The sequence below is a fragment of the Acanthisitta chloris genome, unplaced genomic scaffold, assembly GCF_000695815.1.
Source record: "Acanthisitta chloris isolate BGI_N310 unplaced genomic scaffold, ASM69581v1 scaffold11848, whole genome shotgun sequence".
In the NCBI taxonomy this organism is placed as follows: Eukaryota; Metazoa; Chordata; class Aves; order Passeriformes; family Acanthisittidae; genus Acanthisitta; species Acanthisitta chloris.
The window spans coordinates 48,381-72,865 of record NW_008687239.1 but is presented as its reverse complement, the minus strand read 5'-3'; the positions used below and the strand labels follow the sequence as shown (position 1 = coordinate 72,865).

At 37.0% G+C, this 24,485-nt stretch overlaps 1 protein-coding gene across 1 annotated transcript in view; it reads left to right on the top strand.

Moving 5' to 3' along the window:
* Positions 1 to 23,051, top strand: part of LOC103807751 (cadherin-13-like) — a gene marked incomplete at its 3' end in the record, with an annotated part of 139,192 nt that extends 116,141 nt beyond the window's left edge. Inside the window, exon 5 of the mRNA XM_009080496.1 lies at positions 22,899 to 23,051. Within this exon, the coding sequence (XP_009078744.1) occupies positions 22,899 to 23,051 (153 nt within the window). The remainder of the gene's footprint in view (positions 1 to 22,898) is intronic.
* Positions 23,052 to 24,485: the final 1,434 nt, after the last annotated feature.

The window sequence follows — 24,485 nt, the reverse complement described above, 5'->3', positions numbered from 1 at the left end:
CCATTGCTCTTTTCCAGTTGTCCTCTAAAGGCAAAGTTTTTTAACCTTTCTGATTAATCATCTTTGCCACTTAGTTTGCATCCCTGTTTGTGAAATTCAGCAGTGGACTAAGTCAGCTGTAGTCTAGATCAGAATCACAGAATGGTTGAGGTTGGAAGGGATTTCTGGGGGTCATCTTCTCCAGCCCCACTGTTCAAGCAAGGCCTCCTAGAGCCAGTTGCCCAGGACTCTGTCCAGATGACTTTGCAATACCTGCAAGGTGTAGTATCTCCACAACCTCTCTGGGCCACCTGTTCCAGTGCTCAGTCACCCTCACACTAAAAAGTTTCCTAGTGCTCAGACACAAACCCTTTTAATAAGCAATTTCCTTTTGCTTGTCTTTTGAAGACTCTAGTTTGACCACTCAACCTATTTTAAAATCACTCACAAAGAGAAAATTCCCTTTCTGCCTCTGAAACATTGCTTAAGAGAAGACAAATGAAAAATTCAGACAAGTGTTCTTTTGGATGAAGCTGCTTTCCAATGTTCTAGTTTGACCATCATGTTCTTTGAATTGTCTCAGACTGTTTATGAAGTCATGCTAATTATTGGAATTTCTATATTTGGAATTAAAATACAGGAGTCATATCCTCCATTCTGCATTTATATATACAGGTATGTATGAGAGATCCAGCACAATAGATGAGTACGGACACATCCAGACTTTCATGTACTGTCTTCCTGGTCGATGTTATTGACTTCGTATGTGCTTTTTCTCCCATTTTAATCTATAAGATGCTGCTGCAAGTACATGTTGCTCCAATTGGAAAGTCTCCCAATTTTATCTGCTTTTATATCCACAAGTGTCCATTGCATTGTTGTTCTTTCATAGCTTATTTTCTTGCCATTACTAGTAACTGTCTGTTCTGTCTGTCTCATAGTTCTGAAGAACAGGTGAATAACATGGAATAAATATTTATATGAATTCTGTCCAAGACTTGAAATTACTGTTAAAATATTTGCACAATTTGAACAGGATTTTAGCTATTTTCTTTAGATTTGGTCGTTGTTTAAGCTAAGATGTAATAGTCTTTATAAGCTTGTCCTCGTCACTCAGCTCTTGCATGACTGGGCAGTTTGTGTGTAAGCACATGCTAAGGCATTTTACTGCATCACTGTACAATGATGCCTGACCTTTAGCACACTGAAGCTGACAGAAATTCTCCCATCAAAGTGGGAAAGGAATTTTGATCAGGCCAACCCTCTTGGGAGATGGTAGAGGGAAAAAAGGGATGCTTGAACAAAATGTGAACTAAGCTGATCATGTACGTATCAAGTTACACTCTATTCACTATGTTTTTGGGGAAATTTTTCAAAGTACACTTGGAAAATAGGATTTTCATCAAGGTTCAAACTGCTTCAGAAGTTTTTCTTTTCATTTCTCCAAAGCATGGATGAAACTATTAAGCTTATATCTTCAATTGAGCCTGTGAATGGATTTTGATAATAGAAATCTGTTCAACAATGAAGTCCAGAAATTGAAAGCAGTAGTGATCCCTATAATCCAATAACATGTGTCTTAATATATTTTTTACTTATTGAAATTGAAAAAAAAATAATAAAGGAAGTGTGTGTGAAGCTGAGAGTGGCAACAACTTAAATTCAGGGGCTATATTAATTTAGCAGAAATTCATGTTCAAACCTGATTTGCAATATATTACAAGTATTTTTATGAGAACTGAAGTGATGAAAGCTGGTTTCCTACAGATAATAGTTTCTGCAACAAACCCTGGTCCTCTTATCTGCGGTGACACCTCAAGCACAATGACCCTAGATAATCCCACAGTGCCCTCAACACCACTGGTATTGCTTTCTCCTTCCTGACATTTCAAACTGGGATAAGAGGGAGCATATCCTGGAGCTACAGCTAACCTGACTGGGCAATGAATTTACCTGTGCCAAATAGAAAATCTTCCTACCTTTCTGTCTCTGCAGGGGTCAGCAGGTCTTTTCACTTTACATTGCTACAGTTTTCATTGAACTTCTGGGAACTTTGTATCTTGGATAGTTTTTGGTCAAATTTGGTTAAAACTAGCCAAAAGGCTTAAAATGTGTCAGACAGCATAGTCACTCAGATGCTGTTTTCCCTAGGAGATCAGTCTAAAGAAGCAGGAGTTTAGCACAAGAGGCTTTCCTCAAGAGATCCTTTGCTATCTGACAAGGAAGCCCTTAAATGGTAGGGAAGAAGCTGTTGTTCCTTGTAGGGTTGGAATAATGGTTAAATCACACCTATGCAAAGAGTGATGTCTGCAGTGGGGAACTTGCTAATTATGTAAGGAAAAAACTATAAGGATCCGTGTGAATTTCCTCACCAATAAAAATGAACAATCCAGAGTATGCTGAAATTGTGTAAATAGGAAAACATAATGAATCCACTCCACCCATTATTACTGTGCTGTTGGGCAAACCTGAATTTGTTAGGGGTCACTGGAACATGAAAATGAATTGGAAGTAATAGAATTTATTATGCATGGATTTTATTTTTTAAAAAGGAATATAGTATCATTACTGAATTTTATTAATTTATTTTCTTGTAAGAATCCTGATTATTAGTTAATAAATTATACTCTAAAAAAAAAACCAACCCAACATAATCATGATACAGTCAATAATGCTTTGGAAAAAAAAGTGTAATTATCTGTTAATGAGAAATCTTAAAAACCACATATTGTTTCCTTTAGGGGGTGACTGATGAAGGATGTTCTTAGTAGAAAACTAATTGTATTTTTCCCCCAAGATTCCACAAAAATTGGTGATTCCAAACTCTTCATCTAAAGAGATACAGATGTAGTTCAGTCACCTGCTATGAGCTCTGAACGTGCTGCTGCTGGATGTATCCACCAGTTCTTTTTCTCATTGACAAGCAAATAAGCTTTTTTTCTGTTGAAAACTTTCCCATCCTGAACAGCCTTTCAATTCTGGGAACAAATGGAGCACATGTTTACTGATCATAACTTCTGTGTGCACATATGTGTATGCAATTTATAGCAGATGAAGGCAGGTCCAATCCAGTCCAGTGAATATTTACTTACAGCAGAGGTAAGAACAAAAAATAATTTTTTTCCTCACATGCTTTTCCAAAGAACAATCTTCTAAAATTTTTATTGGCTGTCAGAGTTAATTAGGTTTTTAGAATTAGACTGGAATTTTCACATCAGCTTTTTAAATCAAAGACTAGAGGCAAAATACAGCTCAGTTGTCATTTTTTGTCCTTCATTCTCTCAAGGAGGGACTCCCTGTTGCTTGTGTAATGAACCATGTGGACCCTTATGCAGTAGCTTTCAAAGTAAGAAATTATTGTGTTGAAGAGTAGGAAAATTATCTCATTGCACATAATTTACTAGCAGGATCTGAAGTTGGTTTCAGTCACAAATTTACTGGCAGGAAATTGTGGTTTTTGTAGATCTCTGTGACAAGCAAATACCTGACAAATAGTTAATATACACAGTTTTGCTTCCACTGTAAGTTCAAAAAGTCTGTAAGAGGGTTCTTCACAACCCCCAACCTACCTTAATAATTGAAAGTCCTGTCAAAATGGAAGAGTAAACTATAAACTACCAGTAAATATTTTTCCAAGTATTTTGGTATCTAGAACATTCCTTACAAGGGAGTCTGTGCCACACTGCATGTTCTCAAGGGGATAGGAGTCTGAAGGAGCATCTCAAATAGAAGTGCCAAAAAAAGAAAGGATTCAGAGCAAAACAGCAAAATTAATATTATAAACTATTAAGGACCAAGTTGGAAGAGAACTCAAACAGGGAATTGCTAAACTCCTAACTGTGGTATATAACTCCTTGTGCACCTTGGCTTCACTTGCACTGGAATATGGGTGGCAAATGCTGCACACCATTTTAGAAAAGGACCCTGGGAAGCCTTGAAAAGCATTAGGAACTACAGCCCACTGAATCCCATGCACTAGGCAAATCAGTCAAAGCCAAGATGTAGCAGTTACTGGAATAGATAAACTTTTGAGTTATCATGAAGTGAATAGTCAACATCAATAGTCAATAGTCTTTTGAGAGCAAATCATATCTCATAAATGTATTAAGATCTGTAGAGAAGTCAAAGGTGTAGATAAACCTGATCAAGAAACCATACTTGGGTTTTTCTACTAAGAGGAAATGCCTTCTCTGGCTAAAAAAGATTGATACATCAGTGTGGAAATAGATTTTCATAAGGAAGGTTTTACCAGTAGAGGTTTTCAAGGATCTGTACAGTGATTTGTGATGTTTGACACCACAAAAAATTATCTGGAAAAGGAGACAGTGAGGTGACAGAGTTTGCAGATCATCCAAAATGAGTCAAGAGACTGACAAGTAATGAAAAGATTATAGTGTTGCAGAACAATTTCACAGTACTGAAGGACTGAGTTTGTTGATAATTTTTGTCAAGCATTGTGATATTCTCTATATTGTCACAAGATATTGAGGCCAAAAAGAAAATGTCCTTCTTGCTATTATACCTGATGGTTTGGGTTCTGATGCTGGCAGGGGATGGTATTGGCCATCATTACAGGCAGAATACAGGGACAGATGTATCCTGGGACTGACCCATGGCCATTCCTGTGTAGTTTGCTGTGCATGGCTCACCTCTGAATTGCATGCTATTTTTACTACTCTTTGTAAAGAAAAAATACTGCAGAAAGGTTTCAGGGTGGCTGCACAAATAGTTGCTTTACAGTTCTGTATTTCCAAAAGACATCTCAAGTTTAAGCTCTTGTTCTTCTAAATACAATTTCTATCATGCAAATGTATGTGGAAAGCAGAGAGAAGGGGTGAAGAATGTCTGGCTCATTATTTGTCTTCAAATATTGCTTTATTATTTATAGAGTCTTTCTGCATTTCAAGAGGTATGTAGACAATGGTAGAAATGAAAAGCTTTTCCTGAAAATAGTGAGATTTAAGTTACTAAGCCTCATGTTTTCAGGGGAATTTAGGTGCCTCATTTCCTTCACCATGACTATGTGTAATCCACAGTTAGAAACAGTTAAACAGTTACTTCTTCTGACGTTTTTGATAATTTGGACATCTCCAGCTAACTCTGCAGAAGTTGTCCCTGGAGGTTTGGGTCATTTGAAGTTGTGCTTTTTAACTGGCTGATTTAAGGCTTCAGTTCTGTCTCTTCCTCAACAAGGTACTGGAGAAGGTGTAAATTTAACAACTAAATTTTCTGATATTTATTTTCTAGATACATGTGTTTCCTGTTACTAAAGGAATTGAGAGGCAAATAGATGCTGTATGTTCTGAGTGAGAAAACTATTTAGATTTTGGTAAAATACAATGTTGTGATAAGTGATCAAACTTAAGTTTACAGGATATGTCTGACATCCACTAAATACCATTGTACACTTGCAGTGGTTTAGTTAGTGTATGGCAGACAGAGAGGTTGTGCTGTAAGATGCCAATGGTTTCTTTGTTTTGGGGTGAAAGACCAAAACTAAAAAGACAATAGAGGAATCAAATGATGGATGACTCCTCAGCCCTGTGGCTGGAATGGGAGCACAGCCCTAGGCTGAACTGTTTAAATTGAGGGGTTTGTAGATTTAATTTTTTGAGCATGTTTAGGTTTTTGTACTGCTCTGTATATTTAATTTAAGGCTGATATACTGTGTTGTCAATGGAAACTTCCTGGGATAGGCCAAAGTGACAGATCTAGAGAAGCAGTGTTAATTGATCTGTTGTCTTGCCTATTGATTTATCTGGCTGAATTTGAAATGAATGATTTGTAGTTGAAATGACTTGACTGTTCTTTCTAAATATCAATTTCAAAGCTGATTCTGCTCTTTATATTGGCTTATAATCCTGGGACTGTTGTAAGCTATTTCTGTATTCTAAACACAGTAAGTGTAGCCATAGAAACATACATATTAAGGTGATTTTAATTATTAATAAAGTTAGCAGGCTTTGTTAAATTATTTTTGTACCTCCACAATGTGTTCTTGACTAATTTAAAATAAAAGTTAGTAATACCATTACACATTTTCTTTTTTTAACTTCTGTTTGAGAATTGTGATCCTATGCCTGCAGCCTTAATTTTGCTAAAAATTAAACAATGAAACCTGATCCTAGGGAAACTAAATTATTTTATTAATCTAAAGGTTTGTTTTGCCTCATTAATTATTGCTACACTTTTACCTGCATTTCCCTTAAATTATAAGAGAAAACCACATATATTTTAAGTTTATTACCGAATTCTTTGGGAAGATTGGTGTGCTCTTGTGCCTTCATCATTATAGGTGTCAGCATATTATTTGGAGGCTCCTCAAATATTTTAGTTCTATTTTCATATGAGACTCAGTCATATTTTAGATAAGTCTAGTCCTCTTTGCCTCAAAGTGCATATGAATGTTACTGCATCAACATATAGTAAGATTCAAATATTAATATTTGAATTTGAATCAAACAGTATTATAAGTAACATACCGAATATTTGCTGTCAGTAGGTGTTTTAGTCATATATAACTGCAGGTTAAGAGGGGGAGACAGCTATTGTTTACATCAGAAATAGCTGTTAACTCTTTTATTTGTTCTAAATCACAGAATTAGAGTAACAATGTGAACCTGTATAAGCTGGTGAGTATGGACTGGGCTATTTGTTAACACTGAGATGGAGAAATATCTATGAAAACTTGATGTGTTTTGGATTCACACCTATGTAATTGAAGTGTATCTAATATGGCCATAGGTGATTATAGATTATCACTTAATAATGTCACTATAAGTAAGAAGTGGTTAGTATGAAGTGGAAAGAGCTGGAAAATGAGATATTTTTTTCTTTTTTTTAGGTGTGTGTTCTTGTTTCTCTGTATTAACAGTATCCTAGTGCCTTGTTATGTTTGTAAATCCAAGGCCTCAACATTGGGTAGGTTTGGAAGAAGATAGAAAACCAAGGCCCAGAGTATTTGTGGCTATCAGTTGTGACTAATTGTAGTTGCACAATAGAGCTGAATCCTACTCACTACAGATGGAGCAGGTACTGGTTGGATATTTATATTTTGCCAGTTTAAAATAGCACTGGAGACCTAAGTTTCTGTTTGATTTCTATTTTAATTCCATCATTATAGGATGCATTAACAAATCAAGGGAACCACCAAACCCCCATGTTGCTCAGAGCAGCCCGTCTTCCAGACTCTGACTAGTCAGCTTCGTGTTCATAGTATCCTAAGTATGTTAAGGGGTTGGAATGGGTCTCAGAGATCAGCTAATCCAAATCCCTGCTACCCTGGGCAGGGACACCTCCCACCACATCAGGTTGCTCAAGGCTTTAGCCAACCTGGCTTTGAACACTGCCAGGGTTGGGGCAGCCACAGCCTCCCTGGGCAACCTGTGCCTGTGTCTCACCATTCTTGTATTAAGAAACTTCCTGCTATCTAATCTAAATTTCCCCTCTTTCAATTTATCACCATTACTCCTTGTTCCTAGCAAAGAGTCCCTCTCCAGCTTCCCTGTACTTCCCTGTAGCTTCAGATATTGGAAGGTTGCTATGAGGTCCCCATAGAATTTTCTCTTCTCCAAACAACAGAGAAGAGACCAAGGGTGATGTATGTGCCTATACTCAAAGTCGGCTCTGGCATCAGCATCTCCTGCTGTGAATCCATCTCCTAGGCCCTGCTATGCCAGACATGACCAGACCAGAGCCCAATGTGGCTTTTTCTCATGGAGCTTAATGTGTCTCTTAGAGTAGCAGGACCAGACTGTGTCAGATTCATCCCTGCTAAACAGCCTTAAAAAGCTCTGTTAAGAGATTTAAAATTGCTTCGGGTCATTCTGGTAGGTGGAACAACATGTCCTTGACTCCTAAGCTCATCTAGAAGCCAAAACCTCATTGCTACAAGTGAGGAAATTTCTTTCTAACATTTAGAGTTCTTTATACAAATATCCCACTTCTTTTTTTCCTCTGGTTTATTCAGTGTGAAGGCTTTTACTTCTTGAATGTCTTTCTCTATTCTTTTCTTCTTCAATCTCTACTAAAGTGTTAAAATGATTTTTTTCCACACTATTAGCTACATTTACATTCTGCAAGATAAAGAACTCACAGCCATTATCCACCAAACCTATGTATGCAACAGTTTAATCATTTAACAGCTTCAATATTCACAAAATCTTACTGTTAGCTTTAAATAGTATTTTTTGACATTGCACAGTGTCATGGCAAACAATTGTATGTGAGTGGAAAGCATCTAATTTTGTCAGTTGGAAAAGATAAAGCTGCTCCAGGTAAGGAAACAAAAGTCTTGTATTTAGTCATGAGTGGATTAGAAAGCTCAGAAATGTTTTGGTTTTAATTGTGTAATAACTGTAATTAAGATTTACGTTGTGATAAATGATAAATTCACTGACTGATACTAACTCAGAGGTTGATAAAATGTACTGTTGCCTTAAAAAAAAAGAAAGATTCAATTATTTCTATTGCCTACAATTTTTTCTTGGCCTCAGGCAACCACTGGGCAAAATCCAACCTTTTATTACAGGGCCTTGGGTTTATTTGCCCTCAGGTTCATTCCTCTAAAAAGCAAATTTTCTTCTTCTATGTTCTTTGCATCCTATGTGTTCTCAAATGCTGATGTTTTAATTGCTAATAGTTGGTGATGGAAGTCTGAAAATACACTTGTTACATTAATGGATTGTGGTATGGAATATTTGTTTCCTGCAGACTTAATTGTCATGAAATATTGGAGTTTTTAAGGTTTATTTGTTATGAAAAGACATAAGATAGGTATTGATGGAGTAGGCTTCATGGAAAATTGAAAAGCTCAGCTGTATATGGGATAAAAATGCAGATAAGTGACCAAGACAAATGTTTTTGAAGCTGCATTTTTTTAATGGTGATGTATATGATAACAGTAATGCCTGTTAGGTAGCTTGGAAAAGGAAGTAGTATAGATAGTATATTAATAGGTTCAATCTAGACCTACCTGTTGTTACTTAGTTATATTTGTTCATTAGTGAAAGTTGAGGAAAAGATCTCTGTTTGTCAATGCACTTTGAAAATTGGGAAATTAAATTGAAGTATCCATGTCTTGAAGGCATCTTTTGCTTGTGATGGTCAACAAGACACTGATTTGTCTGAATTCTTGTATAAGGCTTCTTAACCAAAGAGATTACTTAAAACTTTGAATACAATGCAATTAATCACTCCATATTCTATGGATTATTTGTCATTTGTTCTCGGAGACATCAGTAAATCTTTTACTATAATCTGTCTGAGCTGAAAACAAGCACTTGTGCAGTTCAGTCCTTGTAATCACCTCAATGTTTCAGATTATTTCTGTAGGAGATTTTTGGAAATACATGGAGTACTTTTTCTAAATGAGTAGTTAGATTAAATCAGGTTAACCTTTGTTTGCCAGTAGAGAAAATCAGTGGCAATTGGGTTACTTAAGACAATACTTGCTAAGGATTGTCATTGCTGTTTCTCGTGCTGACTAGTGTCGACTGACATGAAATTTCTGAAAGCACATTCATGTCTGCATGTTCATACATCAAACTGGACCTTAAGATACAGACACCAATCCTTGTACCACTTGCAGAGGTTTATGTGGACATACTGATATAAACATCTGTCAATAGGAGAAGAGCCTAAAACAAAGGCACCCTCGCTTGGAACACAGACAACTTTTCTCTTGCTGAGTCAGAGAATGTAGATGTTCTGCACAGTTAAATTTTATGGCTTAGCTTCTAGTTTCTCGAGGAAGAAAATTATAAAATTTGCATGAATTATCGACTAACCCAGAGCAACTATTTCCTGCATAAATTAAGTTTGGGTAATTGGTGTTGTTGCAAAATTGAATTAAATAGTTTTGAAAGCTCAGAATTAGGTATACTGAGTAATCTTGATGTGAGTAAACATGAATATTATCTTATTGTCTATGTTTTCATTGGAAAGACCTTATAAAGCCTACAAACAGCCAAAGACCTGTTTGCAGTGTATATATAAGTTGTTGGTGTGCACCAGTGGAAAGAACTCCACTGATTTCATGATACCTACCAACAATTTGTGATTACACTCCATCCACTTGTGGGATTTTAGAAATCCATCATTCGTTTTAACAATACATTCCAAAGATTTTCTATATTTTTGTCAAGTACCTGTGAGTACAGATGTTTCATGTTCTGGGTCTCTCCAAACGTTTTACCTGACTGTGTGTTCAGCATGTTGTAGCCGAGATGCTGCATACTTATACTGAAAATGGTTGGAAACAAAACTGCCAGGGAGTGAATTGCAAAACCTCCAGTGAAAATGCCAGGATCAGAGATTCAAATTCTGTTTTTTCCTGTCTACTCAATAAATGATTCTGCTTTATGAACTGATTACTGACTTTGCACAAACCAAGCAGAAGTGAGTCTGGTAGATACTTCATTTGTGGTTTTTAAAATCTGTGGAGCTCTTTTTTCAATGTTAATATGGACAAGTCTTTTACTAATACAACAGCTTAATGTAATATTTTTCAAACTGCCTATTTTTAGTTTTAAAAAGGCATTCATACTATCATTTTGTCACTAAAGACTACTTTGTTTCAAATTACAAGCAGTCAGATTTCTCAAGGTATAGTTACCGTTTTCTTTTCAGCATACACACTATCACAAGTTACTGCCATGTAGTCTCTGTGTTAGATCTCCAAACACAGCCAGGCAATGAGGACCTGATTAAACAGGAGTTACAGGAGATTTTCTATTGACTCTGAAAGACTTGGAGTTGAGAATGGGCACAGTGTGTCCTATGATGTCAAATTGAAACTATTTGCTGAAACTAACTTTAAAATGTAGTTCAGTAACACAAAGTAGTGTACAAAGGAAAAGGGAGAGGTGGGAATCAATCTTGAAGAGTGTTCATGGGCATTTGGTTTTTAAATTTTGACATTCCTTTTGCAGATTTAGTATTTACTGTTTTCTTGTTTATCTATAAATGCAGAAATAAAAAAGCTCCTGTTATATCTGGTCGTTCAAACCATTGGCAAAATTACTGAAGATATATTTGATAGAAATGAGTGGTGTGTACTCATGGTTGTGTGTCCTATGATAGCTCAACATTCTCTGCCAGGCAGTAGAAAATACAGCACTGGAGAATTTGAACGGGGTATTGGAGTAATTTTTCACCACTTTGTCAGGTTTCTAATTTTTTTAAATTTCATTCAATTTTATGAGCATTTTTGGTTCAATCTTAAAAGATTTGGGTAAGTCATTTGTACACAGCTGTGCTGGTAGGACAGGTCACTTCCATCCAGTAGGTTTCATCTGGGTATCTGATTCCCAGGCCAGAGTTGCCTTTCTTCCTTCTGTTAGGCAGTTTTCCCAGTGTATAGCTGTTTCTCTTTTGTTGTGTTCACAGTTCCTACAGAGTCTTATTCTTCCTCTTTTATTAAAGTTAGAAGGTCATGTCTTGGAAGGCCCTTTCAGGTATTGCTATTAACTGAAGCTGGAGGTAGACAGCTTTGTAGCACAGTGAGTGAATATTAAATTTTGATAACTTCTAATTCTGGCTTCTTGAGGACAGTAATAATACACCTGAAAAACAATAACTGACTTGCTGGACAACAGTGAACCATCTGTGTTATTGAAGCTTATTTGTTCAATTACACCAGAGATCTTTCAGCTTTTAGAAGTTTGAAGCCAAGTTTTCAGTTCTGCATTTTGACAATGACTATCTTGAAAATTTTGTGTTCTTTTCAGCTTTACATCTTTACATTTTTCTTCTTGATCTTTTCCTTTTCATCTCAATTGATTCCATAATTCCCCAGCATGAGTCTATGAAGTGATATACATTTAAGACTGTATTGCAAAGCTTCTTAAGTGACTAATGTACCTCTGTCACTGAATGCAACTCAATCAAGATGCTTGCATATGGGAACCTGTACTTTGATACAGTGAATCCAAGTGAGAAGTAAATTTTTAACCTAAAGTGATTTTGTACCTTTATCTTTGGAAAAAGAATGAAGAAGAGAAAAAGAGCAAATGATTTATAATAGAAAACTGAAGTCATGTTTCCCCATGCTTTGGTGTTGCTGTTGCTGACAAAATCAAATCAATTCAGAACCTCATGTAAGGATAATCTTGGAATCTGAAGTTTTGTAAAGGGAGGCAAAGTCAGTTATGGATTTGCTAGCAAAACATCTTTCAAGCATTGCTTTTACCATTGAAAATAGGCTCATCAAGGAATGGTGGTGTTAAAATGCTCATCAGCCCCATCTGGCAATTAACAACTAAAGCAAGCTAATATGTCCCCTGGAAACAGAAGAGAGCTTGAAGGGTTGAAGTTCCCAGAAAAGCAAAGCAGATGGTTTTGGGACTGTCTGAGCCTGTAGTGAGGTAACAGCTATGCTGTTGTGAAAACTTGCACTTTCTGATTTTTGAGTGAACATGTGTGTGTGTGTGTATCCCAGTTTCCTGTAAGTGTTCCCTGACCAGGTAATCATGTCTGTGTGCAATAAACTGGATAACCCTCACCCAGCAAAGAAATACCAACTTGAGCCTAGGAGTCATGAAGAAATTTGCAATGCTCTCCAGTGGTAGCAATTTCACCAACCTTGTGGACTTTTTTCACCTCTAGCTAATAGGAATTCCATCCATTAGAGCTACAGAAACAAAGACAATACAACTGGTAATATCTGCCAAAGATGGAAGAAAGATGAGGGAATAAAAAATAATGATTTAAAAAAACCCATGTGGGAATGAAGGTGAATTTAACAGAACAAAGTAGGGACCAAAAACATTTCCAAGCAGTGTTTTCACATCCAGTAACCCAGAGGGGGAATGAAGGTGAATTTAACAGAACAAAATAGGGACCAAAAACATTTTCAAGCAGTATTTTTACATCCAGTGGTCCAGAGGTAAAGCAGTCCAGGTTTGTGGATTAGTGGTGGGCTTGGATCTGGATGGTTGCCTTTCCATGGAGACAAGTGGAATAAGACATGGGGTTGAGACCTGGGGTAGGGCTTGGGGGTCAGTTGAGTCACTGCACATTATTTGAGACATGATGATGATTCCTTCCCAGCTCCCACAGATTAAAGGCACTCTGACTTAGCTTAAATCCTTTACTTGATCTGAAGTCAGGCTGTATATTATACTGAGTGTGGGTAGTATTGTTCCCTAATTTTATACCTTTTAAGCTGTCATTGTAGGTGGGTCAGGACAAAGCTGAATAGTGGTTTTGTGTTCTAAATGAAGAGGAAAAATCTGACAAAGCTTTTCTCTGCCACCTTTAATTCATTCTAATTCATCCCTGCTCAGGTTATGTATTCACATGTATCTGAGTTTCCAATGAATTATATTTTGTCTCTTTTTTTGCAGCAATGAATTAGGACTAAATCATAAGTAGAGTAACATTAATTATACCTTTTTTCCCCTAAGGCTACTGCAGTTCTATGCATGTAGGTAAAATCATTGCTGGTTTGTGATGACATTGTTAATTTAAGGACCAATATGAGAAAACACAAATTATATTTACCATTCATGACTTTAAGTTAAATTTCTACCTATCACTTTTAATAAGTTGTAGCTACTTACAGCTGTTTAGAATTGACCTCTGATGGTTAATCGTTTTGGATGGAAAGGGAGGTTAACCCATTATCAAAACCTGAAAAGAGTTTAGAGAACCAAAGTGAAAATCCTTTCTTTACAGCATAAAGTATCATAAAGCATTGTTACAAAATAGAAGTATTAAGTGTTTCATCAGATTAAAATGTTTCAAGTTTTAAATATCCCAGATAACCCTCAAATATAGCTCCATCTACCCTTGACAGCAGCACCAGCATCTGCTGAGATGCAGACCTGTGACCTCTAGATAAGTTTCTATGCACAGAAAAATGTTTATCTTCCTACTATGACCTTCCATGCACAAGACATGAGCCATGGATTTGTTTCCTAGGGAACTAGTGACTGAGGAAAATCTATAATTAGATCTGTGGGTTGTTTGCTACAAAGGGGAATTGGGTGCTAAGCAGGTTCTTAAAGTATCCAGAAGTATTAGCTAGACTTCTGTAATGGAACCAAATTTAGGAAAAAACACCCTCCATCAGGATATTTCTTTTTTAATACCTGAAATTAAAAAAAATAAATACTTTTGATAGAGTACTTATTCCTCTAGGTTCATTTTAATTGCAAATTATTTCCAAAAGCCAAAACTCGGCAGGTTGCTAGTTACAGCAAAAATAAAATTAGACACAATCTTCCAATGAATTTCTTCAAATTAAACTGAGCCTTAATTTTCAAGAGCAGTTTTAGGTGAATCATTCTCATCAGCTCCATTTTCCTCACTTTACTACTCCTGTTCAGGTCCTCAGGTTGGCTCTGCAACTTCAATGTCTTATTCTGCAATTCCAATTACTCTGCCCAGCTGGAGGTTCCCACTTAATCCAGATCTTGATTTCTTTCTTTGCTGCGTGCATGGATCTAAAGATAACATTTGTAGCTAAGCCCCATGGGCAGTAATTGTGGCCGAAGGGAGAGGAAGCAGCCAAGTTTTTTCTATTCCCCAGACAACCCAGGGCAGACTTCTCCAGACCTTATCAGCAGGTGATTTCAGCCTGAGTACAGTGGAGCTGAAACGCTGTCCTGTCGCTCCCAGCCCTGTGCTAGATCAGAGTGCCTTTGCTTGGATGCTGCAGAAGTGGCCTTGAGTAATAAATTGAGACTTTGATCTTATTCAGAATAAATAGTACTGTGAAATACCTGGGAGAAGGTGCTGTAAATTGGGTTTGTTCTCCTCTTTTCTCCCACTGCTTTTAGACTTAGCTACACGTGTGGTGATTGCACATTCATATCCTGAATTTCTGAAATTGCAAACCATTAAATGTGGTAATGTTGTCTCTGCCTTTTAAAGTCTGCGATAAGTTTGCAATAAAGAGCCTCTATATATCCAAAAAATCCTTTTGTTTGTTTTCAAGAGGATCTTTTGAGTCCTTCATTTAATATTTTCAATCACAGTCAGATTTTTCCTAACAACCAAGCACAGCTTTTGAGCTGCTCCGTCTGGCTGTCACTCAAAAGACAGTGGTCCTCAAATTCCTCCAGCTAACAGGGTTTGGAAGTTAGTAACTTCAGTGGCAATTCAAATATAGTGATTAATTGGCTACTAAAAGGCCAAATCAGGCAGTGAAGTAGCCAGGCCTTCTATGCCAAGTAATACTCCTACGTTCTTTTCCTTTGAGATCACAAAAAACTGTTTGTAAAGTCTGTGCTGTCAGTAGGAAGAGGTTGCTGTGTACAGAATCCTGAGTTTGCAGATATACATGTGAAATAGACTATTAAGGAACAAGGCAAGTGAAAATTATTTGTAATGTATCTTCTTGCTCTTTATAAATGAAGAGTAAAAGGAAGCTGAGGAATTACCTGCTACAAAAGATAATGCACATCTTGATGTGTTCATTGAATTACTTTGCTTCGATCTCTGAGCAAATGCTCACTGTTAGCTATTTATATTGCTTAAATCCTCAAATTCAAATCTCTTCAACTGCTGCAACTGGTTCTTCAGGGGGAATTGTTGTGTGCAGCTACAATAATGAACCTTGGACTGAAGGGATCCACAGGGCTCCCACAGGCACAGATTCATTTTGTTTCATTTGAACACCTGTGCATCCTGCTACAAACTTGATCTGAATTTTGTAAACATTTATGCATAGTTATGATAAAAAGCTATTATGCTGAGAAGCTTTTTTTTGGTTGAATATCAAATATCCTATTTGTGTTGATTATTCTAAAAAGACCTCAAAAATCAAGCCCTAGTGGTGAAACAACTTCACCTGTTTTTGATATATGGTGTCATTTTCATACATTAAGATATTTTGTTGAAATATTTGTCTATGGAATTTATTAACCTTGGCAAATTTCAGATTTGTGGTTGGTTTTAGTTAGCAAAACATTGTATTTGCACTGGTGTAATGAAGTAATAGTTGGCATAGTAACTTTTATAGGAAGCAGAGCTCCAGACCAACAAAACACTTCAATATAGCACCTGCTTTTCAAGCAGTGCCAATTCTATTTCCTTCATGTGCATAAAGTTCTAAATGTGATACTTGAGAAGAGTATTCATGTAGTTTTGTCTGAATTGCTTCAGGCAAGGAATATTTGTGCCATTTGCAGCCCCCAATCAGTCTTGCAAACATACATCAAACCCGTGTTAAAACTGTGTTTTAATTCTCTCAATGTTGTTCCTAAATTTGACACTTCCTGAAATGTTTTGCATGACAAAGCTGAGAGTTAAGATGCAAAAAAAAATCCTCATGAGGATGTTGGTGATGATTTTTCATCTTCATAATTCATTTAATTCAATGCCTGATTTTTTTTAATTCCCATGTTACATCTCTGGCAGTTGGTATAAAAGTTTCCACGTTCAAGGTATTAGTACACCCAGTACTCAGTTCTTCAGAAATTGTATACAGATATTAAAAAAGCTTCAGTTTACAGATGCACTGTTGTAATAATATGTGTTCCTGGTTTTTTTCCTGTAATTTATGAGTCTTAAGAGAACCAGTGCAAAAAATGCAAGTAAGAAGTAATTGCTGATCTTGTAATATTAGTTTTGCCCAGTGACCACTGAGGTAAATGTATAAGAATAAATAACAAATAATCCACAGAATCAAACACAGATATAAACTTTGTTAGGCCATTAATTACATTGTATTTAATGTTTGAAATAATCTCTTTGATTAAGAAGCATCATGCAATAACTCAGCCAAATCAGTATCTTAAAGTGCAACATTCAGACACTTTCCAGTAATGTTTCACTCAGTTAAAACTGAGTCTTGGGGATCTGAAATAGAAAATAGGTCTTTGAAGTTTCAAATAACCAGATTATGGCTTTCTTTGTCTGAGTTAAATGAAGAGTTCTCTATATACATTTTTCTTTCTCTGGGAAATCTGTGTATATGCATTCTTATAAGGACTGTCAACAGCAGCAAGGAAAATACTGAGCTGCTGACAGAGAAGCAATGTCTGTGGTACTAAATGTAGTTTTCCAGCTTTGGTGCCCTCAGAAACTAAACTCTTCACCCTAACTTTGTGTTCCATTACCTTGGCTGTCAGAGGAGGTTGGGGCAGTGCTGTATATTCTGATTGCTGGTCACATTTCCCTTCTCGTTCTGTGCCTGTGGTCTCTGGTCTGAGCTTCCAGTGCAAGCACAAATATCAGGATTTGAGTGAGTGATTGACTGGCTGGTTTAAGCTTTGCAGTGAAAGCACCTGGAGATGTATACAGCTTTGAAAATCTTGCCTTATACATAGACTGGAAATTGAAAACTGGAAATGTTTTGAAGTTCAGGACTGTGATATTGCCTGTTATTGTACTGCATAAACATCTTCAATTGCTAATGCTTTGTTCTGTTGTTTGTTTGAATTTTGCTGTTCGTACTTGTCTCCATGAACTCATCTTGTGCTTTGGATAATGTCCTGAAGGGTCTTTTGTCCAGATGTGTTTTGATTGATGATATAATGAAGCTAATAGCAGGAACTATTATATTTGTAAACAAGAAAAAGTGTTACCTGAAATATATACTGTCACAAATAGTGTGTTAGTTTTATCCCTAATTATCATGAACAAAGGACATAGTCACTTAGAGAAGCTTCATAATTTGTGTTACCACTACTTATGTGAAGAAATCACCTGGTTGTTCTTGAATGTCTCCTGTACATCAAGCGAATCTGGAGAGAGTCCTAGTCAGAGAGAAAGCAAAGGTTGGGACTGGCCAACATCTGCCTTCATCAAAGAGCAGAACTTGGCTCCTATGGTTAACCAGTTTATCTAGTATTTAATTAATGAAGATAGAGGTATTATCATTAGAAGTATTATTTAATAAGTTATTAAACTCAGCAGATTATATAAATTCCTTTGTAGCCACAGGTTTTATATGCTTAGTTTAGAGTAATGAAGCAGTTTGTGTTGGTTAATGCTTTTGAATAATGATGGGAATATTTTGCATTTGTTTTGGTTGAAAGAGTATTTGAGTCAGTGTAGAGCAGATGGAGCCTCTGAGTGCAAGAAGTGATTGTCAGTATGGCAGGACAGGAAGTGTCTGGTTAAATATTTATCAAATATCTCAACAATGGGCCTGAACCATTGTTTTGCTCTTGTGGAACACAGTGATTCAAGGAATATATAATTTACCTTTGAATATTTCATGGATAAATTAGCTTCCTAGGAGTCTAGGAGACGAGGAAACATCAAAACCAAACTAACCTGCAAAAAATTCAATGACCAACAAGGGGAGACACTGTAATGCTCAGCAATTAAATGTAGTAGGGTGTGAATCCTATCTGAGGATGGGATTTTTTTCCAGTTAAACACTGAAGCTAATATGATGCCTCTGTAATTCACCTGGTGGCAAGAACTAAGAAATTCTGGAAGTGGTTAAGACAAACCCTTGTTAAAGAAAGAAACTGCTAGATGAGGATGGTGCTGTTCAGGACAGATTTGCTGGGGTTGCAGAACGATGAAGTCTCTCTCCAGGGACACTGTGGGTTTTTGTACTTCTATTTCTCTTCTTCTCTTGAGAACACTCTGATTTACTTTTGCGATAAAGCCGTAACAACAGGGGGATCACATTGCTGAAATGAGTTTAGCTGGAAGGGATACATAATGTCAGCTGAGAAATAGCACTTGGTAAATATGTTTTGGCCATGGTTCAGCAAAAAAGCAGATCCTGTCAGCCACGTAACATTCTGTTTTCCTCAAAGTGTCTTTTAGTTGAGCAGAATCACAGAGTCTTTTTGAAAAATAAAACTAAAAATGCTGGTCTGTCACGGTTTCTGTATCTGTGGCCCTGACTAGATTGGTATGGATCAGTTCAGTTCTCAATACATTCATTCTCTGACACACCCTTGCCATGGGAAAGGTGTGGGGAAGTGAGTGATGTTTAAGTTTGCATTTAGTACTGTCCTTTGGTTCCTGGGTGATGAAATAGCCTTTGATAGTCTGTATTATTGTGGGATGCTCAGCTGACATCTGTTCTGTCTATGCCAGCTACACATACAGTCAAGGCCCTACTGCATTTTGAGATGAGAACAAGGGAAAATGAAATAGATAGAAATTGGGAGGTGGGATGGAGTATGCCTGCCTCATCCATATTCTCAGTGGGTGGGTGCTTGGCTCTTGTGCTACCTTAACAACCATTTCCTATGCAACACATAGCCACTGTTGTGTAGTGCAGACAGTTCCTCTGTTAGAACCTGCACTGAAGTCCTGAAGCTGTGAAAAAAAAAATGATGGAAATAAGTGTTTCTGTCTGGGCTTCAGGTAGTAGTAACTGTGGGATTTCATTTTTGTGTTTTAGAAATGTAAAAATGAAATCCCAGAGTAAACATTCCAGGAGAAATAATCTGGCCTTGTTTTTTTTCCCAGCCAGGAAATGGGGAAAGCATTGTTCTGTGAATACATTGTGAGCTAGGAGTTTTCATGTGAACACTGCTGCATTTATGCCAGTGTTCCGAGCAGCAGCCTTGCCAGAGGAGATGTCAGACAATCCTCCTGTTTTCATCCTTGCTCTTGTTGAATCACCAAACCATATGGCAAATTAAGCCTGATTTTTATTAAACTTTTCGTTGTACTGAGCTTAGTGTGAACTGGGAAATGCACTTTCTTTGAACTATGCAGCCCATTATATAAGCATCTTAATTAGGAGATGTTAATGTTCTCCCTCACATTCCTGGGAGTTTGCAGCTCCCTCTTGTGGCTAATTAACCATTTGAAAGACTCCTGAAAATTCCTTTTTGTGGGGCGATCACTGCCCTGGAGCCAACGCTACAGTGGGACATGGAACAGCTCCATCCTGAGCTGTGTCTTACAGTATTAACCATAAAGTGCTGTGCAGTAAGGAGATGATAGGCAGGTAAACAGAGAAAAGAGATAGGTCTGCATATAGTTGCACTGTGAATGTGACAGATCCCTGAAGCTTTAAAAAAGCTGAGTGGGCGCATCCAGTCCTTCAGAAAAGCTCTGCTGTCTGGTAACTTTGTTGTTTCTGTGCATCAGATGCTGAGGAGTGGTTTACAGCTCTAGTGGGGATGAGCTATGGGATGTGTTGTAGCTCCAAGGAGTACAAATCTTTCAGGTACCACATTGGGATATCTCACCATCAAATTCAAGGTTAAGATCTTTGCCAGATTTGGAGGTGAGAGGAAATTTTCCCTCCAGCTGAGTTTGCAGGGACCTTTATTACTGCTGTTATTATTACACTCCTGCTTTTCTATCTTATAAGGTTATCTGTATTTTGTTTTGATAATTTCCCTTACAGAGCACAGTATTAGTTTTGCTTTCTTATTGTGGCTTGTTACAACTGCAGCACTGTGTCTATATTACATCTTAAATTTGCCTCAAACAGTTAGGTATTGTTTGATGGCTATGGTGGAAATGTATATTGTAAACATCTCTGAGTTAGAATTTTTGCTGGTCTGTGGTTGACTTCAGGCCTTTCAAACCACTGTTCTCATACTGGATAGGCAGGTACACTTGTCCCCTGCAATGTTGTCTCTTCTGTATTTTGGACTGACATACCCAAAAATACACAAGAAAACTTCTTCCATTAGTGTTTCTGAGTGTTGGAAGGAGGAAGAAAAACTAGGTGAAAGAAGTTTTACTTTGAAATTTCTTCTTCCCCAAAGGGTTTGTGAACTGAAACTTTATCTCTGAAAATGCTGATTTCCTATTTCATAACTTGTGGCAATTCTTTCTCAATTAAAATAAAGGAATAATGATTATGGAGTTAAGTCAAAATCTCACTGCCCAGTAATCTGCAAACCAGCATTGCTGAACCCACAGCAGTAGGGCAGCAAACATTTATTTCCACAGGGACATTATTAAACACCCTCCCTGCATATTTATTATCTCAAAATTGGAGCAGGGCCACATTTCTAAGGCCACTTTTCCCCTTCCTCTTCCTGAGCTGTGATTCAGAGCAGCATATAAATTTTTGACTTTATGTTTCTGCAGAAATATTAGTGATATGAAATTGCTAGAAACAAAAGAACATGAAACAGCAGAGGGAAGGAACATCTTGGCAAGATTGTCAGCCTTGAAGGGCAAGATTAATTTATAATCCTTGAGATTCTGGTGTACAAACACAAATTTGCAAAGCATGGAGCTTAGAACTAACATTGTGTAGCTCTGCAAGTTTATAAATGCTACTGTTACTAATGTGAAACTGCCTTGAAATTGGATTTTTTAAGGGAATTTTTTTCTTGTGTGGAAATAAGGTGATAGTACCAAGGAGTTGCCATATACACATGGGTGTGTGGATATATAAATACGAATTTGGAAAGTGGACTAATTCCAGCTGTGTGACTAAGCAGAGTTCTGGGCACGACATTTTCATGTGGAGTTTTTTCCCTTGATTTGAAATCCTGGGAAAGGAAGAGTGTGAAAGGGAATTGGCAGGGAGAAAACCCAACCTAAAAGGAGTTTGTTTTGTAGTGTCTTCAAAATGGCTGATAAAAAGGAATGACTAATTGGAAAATATGTGTGATGGCCATTGGTATGGTAAGGGTTGTGTGAAATAAGTGTGCTTCTGCCACTCAGTGGCTCATCTTTTTCTTTTTCTTTTTTTCTTTTTTTCTTTTTCTTTTTTCTTTTTCTTTTTCTTTTTCTTTTTTTTTCTTTTTTCTTTTTTTCTTTTTCCTTTTCCTTCTCTTTTTTCTTTTTTTTTTCTTTTTCCTTTTCCTTTTCCTTTTCCTTTTCCTTTTCCTTTTCCTTTTCCTTTTCCTTTTCCTTTTCCTTTTCCTTTTCCTTTTCCTTTTCCTTTTCCTTTTCCTTTTCCTTTTCCTTTTCCTTTTCCTTTTCCTTTTCCTTTTCCTTTTCCTTTTCCTTTTCCTTTTCCTTTTCCTTTTCCTTTTCCTTTTCCTTTTCCTTTTCCTTTTCCTTTTCCTTTTCCTTTTCCTTTTCCTTTTCCTTTTCCTTTTCCTTTTCCTTTTCCTTTTCCTTTTCCTTTTCCTTTTCCTTTTCCTTTTCCTTTTCCTTTTCCTTTTCCTTTTCCTTTTCCTTTTCCTTTTCCTTTTCCTTTTCCTTTTCCTTTTCCTTTTCCTTTTCCTTTTCCTTTTCCTTTTCCTTTTCCTTTTCCTTTTCCTTTTCCTTTTCCTTTTCCTTTTCCTTTTCCTTTTCCTTTTCCTTTTCCTTTTCCTTTTCCTTTTCCTTTTCCTTTTCCTTTTCCTTTTCCTTTTCCTTTTCCTTTTCCTTTTCCTTTTCCTTTTCCTTTTCCTTTTCCTTTTCCTTTTCCTTTTCCTTTTCCTTTTCCTTTTCCTTTTCCTTTTCCTTTTCCTTTTCCTTTTCCTTTTCCTTTTCCTTTTCCTTTTCCTTTTCCTTTTCCTTTTCCTTTTCCTTTTCCTTTTCCTTTTCCTTTTCCTTTTCCTTTTCCTTTTCCTTTTCCTTTTCCTTTTCCTTTTCCTTTTCCTTTTCCTTTTCCTTTTCCTTTTCCTTTTCCTTTTCCTTTTCCTTTTCCTTTACCTGTTCTTTTTCCTTTTCTTTTTCTTTTTCTTTTTACTTTTTTTTTCTTTTTACTTTTCCTTCCTTCCTTCCTTCCTTCCTTCCATCCATCCATCCATCCATCAATTTAAATGGAAAAAGAAATAGAATTAAATGAAACACCAAATTCTAGGCATAAAGTGAATACAGTAGTGATGGAACAATAGCAACTCTAAGTAGTGAAACAGAAGACACTGAAGATAAGCTAGGAACTGACTAAGGGCATGAGTAGCTTTTCCAGGGTTTAACACAAGAATTGCTCAGTGTTGTTTGAGTCATTGAAATCATATTTTACAACAACACTTTTTGGCAGGGAAGATACCTCAGCATTAGGTAAAATACTGAAATGGCTTATGTGGTTTCAGAATGATTTTTAAAGACTTTATAATATGGACTATCCCTTGTTTTGTGCCATTCAGGTCATCAGAAGTGAAGGCACAGAGGGAGCAAAGTTCCACCTCTCTGGCAGAGGAGTAGATCAAGACCCAAAAGGAATTTTCCGAATCAATGAGGTCACTGGGGATGTGTCTGTGACCAGAGCCCTTGATAGAGAAGCAATTGCCAATTATGAGGTGAGTACTCTTACAATAACATCTCTGCCTCTACGCTGATCGTGTATATTCTTTGAATGTGTATTTGCTCTTGAAATATCTGCAGCTCTTGAAGACTGTATTGCAGCAACTGTCCTGTACCACCTCCAGAAGTATTGTTTGTCCTTTGGAAATGTGTTTATTTTTACACACTATCAAGACTACTGTGCTTTCTGCATGGCATTTCTGTCATTCCTCTTTAGTAGAAATGCTGTCTGAACATTGTGTATGTGTTTGATTTGTGAATACAAGATTACTTTTGGACACAAGGAGATCTTTTGGGGAAGTTGCCACTATGATACTACATGGTTATAATTTTTCTTGCCAAATGGTCAATGGAATGTATTATTCAGCTCCATTTTTAGTAGTGGACATCTTTTAATAGAAATAGAGAAGATTCTGATAACCTGAAAATGTTAGCAGATACATCTCTGTCGGGTGTACATCACCTATAAATATTTTACTAAAGATTCCTTTCCTTGTTAAATAAATGTTGGCATTCTCCATTGAATATTTAACAAATGATCTCTGAAATCTGCGAAATAACTACTCCATGATGTCCCAAAGAGCATACTATACACAGAGGATCTGTCAGTTCATGTGTTCTGCCATAACTCTTGAAATGTGCAATCAGAAAATGATGTGTGGCTACTTCGACACAGAGGAGCAGCAGAATTCCAGACACTAAGTGGTCAGTACATGTGCATGTTGCCACTTGTGTCACAGCATGGGGACTGACCTGGGTACCCTCTGGCAGTTGGGAGCACATGCTGCCCCAACCCATGTGGGACACAGGCTCTGGGGACAGCCCTGACTGCCATCCCTGACCCCTTTGTGTTGTCTTCTGCTGAGTAGTGATCAATACTTGTACTCTGAGTGCTGTTTCTCTCCTCCTCTGGGAGAGTTTGCCAGTTAGCTGACTAGTCATACTTGCTCAAACAGCACTGCTAAAATTTACCATATGTTGGTTTTCAGCACTTAAACATCTATTTCTTATCTGGGTCTACAGTGAAATGTATGTTAACCACTCACATAGGATTTATGGTAGTTACTGACGTCCTTCTTACAAGAAAAATATTGCAGTTTCTCTTTTTAACACTGTTCCTTGTCTTCATTTACCAGCTGTTTCTTATTTTATCAGTGGTTTTCCACCTTAATGTGTTTAGTATAAACCTGGAGTATTTTCTTGCTGGAAAATCATAGTAGACTTTTCAACTTAATGCATCAAAGCACAAATGGCTCTCCTATCTGATCTGGCAAGAGATACACTTAAATTAAGACAAAGCCATTTCCCTGGAGGAGCCTTTTTGAAGCAATGTAAGTTATATACAAATAGTTTGGGGTGGCAGATTATCCGAAGCAATGGGAATGTACAGCCTAATAGGCTGTAGTGCTTTCTAAGCTGATACCAGCACT